Genomic DNA, 5,687 nt, shown 5'->3' on the forward strand with positions numbered 1-5,687 from the left:
GAATTCTCGTGAGATTTCAGGAAGTCTCGCGTGATTTAATATCTGACATCTGAATGTTCGTGAATGAATTATCATTTTGTATGCGGTGTGTTGTCTCTTGCCGTGTGACAGTACACCACACACTGTAGGACCAAACCTGTTATAGGTATCCATGGTTTTTTTATCCTCACGTGTGGGTTCTATCAGTCTTTGAAAATCGGCCGACTGTTTTAAAATCTTGTAGTGTGACTCAGGTCTAAGAAACTCACAGAACAAGTTATATAAATTTTAGCAACCAGTAATTATTCTACAGAATAAATCAGCTCTACTATAATAAAAGTTATAAAATAGTCTTTTTCATCCCTCATTTGTGGCGCCCCCTAGATGGACGGCACCCTTAGTCTTTGCCTACTCTGCCTATGCCAGGGGCCGACCCTGGATAATAGGAAAGTTGCCTTGTGGAAACTGAAGTAAATGCCACTTTCAACAGAAGACGACTTTAAAGTAAATCCAKAGTTGAGGCAAACAAAGTGCGGAACAGACAGAGCTAATTTTATTAAAACCATAACAGTGAGAGAATGGAAGCTGTTAAGTATCATTATGTACCATCTGCCATTGTCCCTCTCTGTATATCAGCTCAATATCTCATGTAATCACAAGGAAGTTTGATGTTATTGCATTAAAATTAAAACAGGAAATGTRTGGAAGTTTTCTATTAGCTGCCATCTGTTAGCGTTATCGCGAAGCTCTGCTCCGTATGTTCCTGCTCCCTGCGCTGATGCATTATCTGTAACTTCCTGACAATACGGCGACTTCCTTTTCATTTGGTTTATTCCCATGGTCAGTTGAATTAACCACACGACCTGCTGCTTGACATCTAGATATTCACTTCCYAGTAGGAGACAGCAGGGTTACAACTCAATATCCTTTTCTATCGCCACTGGACTCACCTGAATGGAAGAGGACAACAAAACCGTCCACAATCGAACAAACTCAAATACACTTCTTCAAAGTAYAACTGCACTGAAATCTGCCAGTATGCATTTAAAAACATATTTTTTTATGACCGCAGCTAATCTGAGCATCTAGGCTTGTTTAAATGTTAGATGCAAGAAAATAAAATCTTTCTTTTCACCGTTACGTGCGTGCTGCCATTTAATTCAGGTCAAACTCAGTGACGCAGGACCAAACTGCACCTTGTGCACTTCGTGTTTGTGTGGAGGCTCACGCGATGCAGAAGTCACGGGCGTCACATGAGCAAACTCGCGCACGTGYGCAAATTCACACAGAGACGGTCGCGCTGCTCCGTGTGCGGTGAGAGGACCCCGAGGGGGGCCGCTGAGCTGTCAAAGCAGGATGGATGAAGAAGCTGGCTCGCATAGCAAAGGGCTCTGGGGAAATCCCACCAACATGACACACACACAGACCCCACTCCTCATGCACACACACACACTGGAAGACACTGTCAGTGGACAAGATGCGTTTTGAACTGCAGATTTGTGAATTTGCATGTTATTCTGAACGCAGAAGCAAAAAAAAAAATGTAGTGAAATCATACATGCACACTTGCACAAAACCACACAAAATGCAGATGGTTTTTTTCTGTGTTTGTGAACTGAAACAACCTCCAGAATCTTCAACAGAACATCTGATTCTCATAAAAATGTTCAGGAATCTCCATTTAGCACACTGAAGGTATTTATCGGTTAGATACTGATGTTAAAAGCAATACACCATTTTTTAGTTTCCCTTTTAAGTATTGACTTTTATGATCTAGTGTTTCACGATTGTTATGTCTTGATTAAAATAGTGTAGATCCATGCGCAAACCACCAACAACACATAGAAAAACCATTATCAATTCATTAGGGAAGGYAATGTTTGTTTGAGCAGCCTGYGATGCAGCCGTAGGCCTGTAGTGGGCGCACCAGGCACTGAAGAACCGTGTATGTATAAAAGGCGGGAACTTACGGTTTGTTTCCAGCTCTGCTTTTGCTGACTCCAGCAGGGAGCTATAAAAGCTTGGCTCCTAACCAGATCTGGGGCTGTATGGTCCTATTCTGTTCACATTTTAATCTATTCACTATTTATGTGGTTTCATCTCGATTTCAGTTAATGAACACTTAATTTTCTTACAACACAGCCAGTAAATAATAATAATAATAAAAAAGTACAATTAGTTTAACCCATTTTCCTTTTATAACCAGATAATGTACCAAGGCTCATATATACAGCGGGTAAAATAAGTATTGAACACGTCAACATTTTTCTCAGTAAATATATTACTAGAGGTGCTAATGACATGAAATTTTCACCAGAAGTTGGTAACAACCCAAGTGATCCATACATACAAAGAAATCAAACCATAAATGTCCAGAAATGAAGTTATTTGTAATAATGTGGGATGGCACAGGGAAAATGTATTGAACACACTTACTGAAATTTATCTAATACTTTGTACAAAAGCCTTTGTTGTCAATGACAGCTTCAAGACGCCTCCTGTATGGAGAAACTAGTGGCATGCATTGCTCAGGTGTGATTTTGGCCCATTCTTCCACAAACAGTCTTCAAATCTTGAAGGTTTCGTGGACCTCTTCTATGAACTCTGATCTTTAGTTCTTTCCATAGATTTTCTGTTGGATTCAGGTCAGGTGATTGGCTGGGCCATTCCAGCAGCTTTAGTTTCTTTCTCTGAAACCAACTGAGAGTTTCCTTGGCTTTGTGTTTGGGCTCATTGTCTTGCTGAAATGTCCAGCCACGTTTCATCTTCATCATCCTGGTAGATGGAAGCAGATTTTTATCAAGAATGTCTCTGTACATTTTTCCACTCATCCTTCCTTCAATTATTTGAAGTTTGCCAGTACCATATGCTGAAAAACAGCCCCACACCATGATGTTCCCACCTCCAAACTTCACTGTTGGTATGGTGTTTTTGGGCTGATGTGCAGTGCCATTTGACCTCCAAACATGATGTGTATTCTGGCATCCAAACAGTTCAATGTTGGTCTCATCTGACCAGACTATATTCTCCCAGTATTACACAGGCTTGTTTAAATGTTGTGCAGCAAACTTTAAAGGAGCTTCAACATGCTGTTTCTTCAGCAGTGGAGTCTTGCGTGGTGAGCGTGCATACAGGCCATGGTGGTTCAGTGCATTACTTATTGTTTTCTTTGAAACAATCGTACCTGCTAATTCCAGGTCTTTCTGAAGCTCTCCACAAGTGGTCCTTGGCTCTTGGACAACTCTTCTGATAATTCTTTTCACTCCTCTGTCAGAAATCTTGTGAGGAGCACCTGGTCGTGGTCGGTTTATGGTGAAATAATGTTCTTTCCACTTCTGAATTATGGCCCCAACAGTGCTCACTGGAACCTTCAGAAGTTTAGACATTCTTCTGTAACCGATGCCATCATTATGCTTTGCAACAATAAGGTTGTGAAGGTCTTGAGAGAGCTCTTTACTTTTACCCATCATCAGATGGTTCTTGTGTGATACCTGGCCATCATTTGGGACTGAACCAGCTGATATTAATTTGCACTGACAAGGGACAGGCTTGTTTTCTAATTACTGAGAGAGTTCAGCTGGTGTCTTGGCTTTCCATGCCTTTTTACACCTCCCTTTCTTCATGTGTTCAATACTTTTTCCTTGTGCCATTCCACATTATTACAAATAACTTCATTTCTGGACATTTATGGTTTGATTTCTTTGTATGTATGGATCACTTGGGTTGTTACCAACATCTGGTGAAAATTTCATGTCATTAGCACCTCTAGTAATATATTTACTGAGAAAAATGGTGACGTGTTCAAYACTTATTTTACTCACTGTAATATATACTGTATGTATATATATATATACATATAATACAACATTATGGCTACAAAAACAGCAAAAAGGCTCCTAAAAAGAGCTGCAATAAAAACTAGAATCCAGGTTTGTGACAACAGCTGCCTGCGAACCCTCTGGAAACGTCGACACTTCTGATCACCATAATTCTAATTTTATTTACAAACTGCTTTTAAATAGGCTCTTAGCCGGTTCATCATCTGACTGAACGAGCAGCTTTCCCCTCAGGCTGTTYCGTACAAGAACATTTTATCAGAACCCCAGACTTCAGAAATGACTTTGGCAGGAGTACGCCTCTTAAAGCTGACAAGAAACAAAAAATAAAATATGTTTTTAAAAAACGATAAAAATAAAACCCAACTCGCAATAAACTTTAAGAGCCATCTGACAGAACAGTTTATGGCGCACATYAGCACAAATCGCAACAATACGATGAGAAAATGAGTGCTTTTGCAACAGTTGCAGTAGCAGGTTTGGAACGAGGAAACAGAAAGACGACGGTTGTAACGACGGAGCAGATCTTGTAAATTGAAACAGTCTCGATTCAACAGAAAGGATTTCCTCAATGAGAGTGGTAAATCTCCCTGCTTGGAAAAAGCCTGAACAATCCATTAACAATAATAAAGGCTGAGCAGCAGGAAGATCGACCCTTAAAGGCGAAGGTCAGCCTGATATTACGACTTTAAAGGTTTCCTATTACGGCTAAACTTCAATATAAGCGTTCACCTCGCCTTTAATGGCTGCTGGCTATGCACCGGCTGAGCGTATACGGACAGTTGAAACGCACTCTTTGTGATATTACTGGATAGTGGAGAGCAATTTACGGGTCTGTTTCTGCGCTGCCAGTTGGAGGTTTGAGGGTTGTTTATTAAAATTGCCACAGATGTGAAAGAGATCTCCTGATGTGGTCCTACCTGAGAATTCAGACACCRCCGCACCTGGCCTCAAAAGTGCTTAAGTAGCATTTTTCCCCCCTTTCTTCTGACATCCTCATATTCCCTTTGAACTACGTCTTTTTCCAGCTGCTAGCCCCAGATGCCCTGATGTGCCTTTGTTTCTCACAATTCATTGCTTCTTTTTAGACACCAAGGCATTTCTTTGATAAGACATTGAGTTACATGCAATCTTGCGCTTACAACTTTTCTTTCATTCTTTCCTTTAACCCACTTTTCCCTGCCAGGTTTTCTCCTCTAGAGTGTGACTTCAGAGGAGCGACACAGAAAGGAGAGGAGGACGCTGCAACAGAGCGCGGGAGCTGAAGAGGAAAGAGGCGAGAGTGCAAGCTCTTAAGTAGATTGCAAAGAACAGCACAGAGGCATGAGTGTGAATATTAAAAGGGCTTTCTTCTGACCGAGAAGTTCCAGCCTGCAGCAAGTGCAACACCAGGGGAGGGATGATGGTGACAGAGAGAGGAAAAAGAGGCAGAGAGGAAGAAGAGTCCCACAGAATACTCGACTATTTGAAACGGACAAAGACGATTAGCTGCAGGTGTCATACATCACAGCCAACACAATCTGTCAGGCTGCCCAGCTGATCGGAGAGGAGAAATTACTGTAATTGAATTCGAGGAGAGGCTCCTACCAGGAAACGTGATGATTTCGTTTTTTTTTTCCTCCATGAAATAAATGAAAAGAGGTCAGGCGGGAAGACTCACCTGGAATTCCTGGTGGGGTTTTCAGGTATTTTCCATTGAAATGCTGAATCACAACTTCACACTTCTCTGTGGACTCCATCCTGCAGGAAAACAATGTTAAACAGGCTTCAGTTTTGAAATATTTACTATCCATTTGCAGCAAAAGCTGACAACATAAAATTCCAGAGTCGTAAATGCTCCGCTTTACACGCTCCAATAAATTATTCTAATTT

At 41.1% G+C, this 5,687-nt stretch overlaps 1 protein-coding gene across 10 annotated transcripts in view; it reads right to left on the reverse strand.

The window, feature by feature from the left end:
* The window catches only part of rbms3 (RNA binding motif, single stranded interacting protein), a 378,321-nt gene that overhangs the window by 109,191 nt on the left and 263,443 nt on the right, over nt 1-5,687 (reverse strand). For all 10 annotated transcript variants that reach the window (XM_014013118.1, XM_014013116.1, XM_014013117.1 and 7 more), the window contains one exon: nt 5,476-5,555. In XM_014013118.1, the coding sequence (XP_013868572.1) occupies nt 5,476-5,555 (80 nt within the window). The remainder of the gene's footprint in view (nt 1-5,475; nt 5,556-5,687) is intronic.

The sequence above is a fragment of the Austrofundulus limnaeus genome, unplaced genomic scaffold (assembly GCF_001266775.1).
Source record: "Austrofundulus limnaeus strain Quisiro unplaced genomic scaffold, Austrofundulus_limnaeus-1.0 Scaffold98, whole genome shotgun sequence".
Classification (NCBI taxonomy): Eukaryota; Metazoa; Chordata; class Actinopteri; order Cyprinodontiformes; family Rivulidae; genus Austrofundulus; species Austrofundulus limnaeus.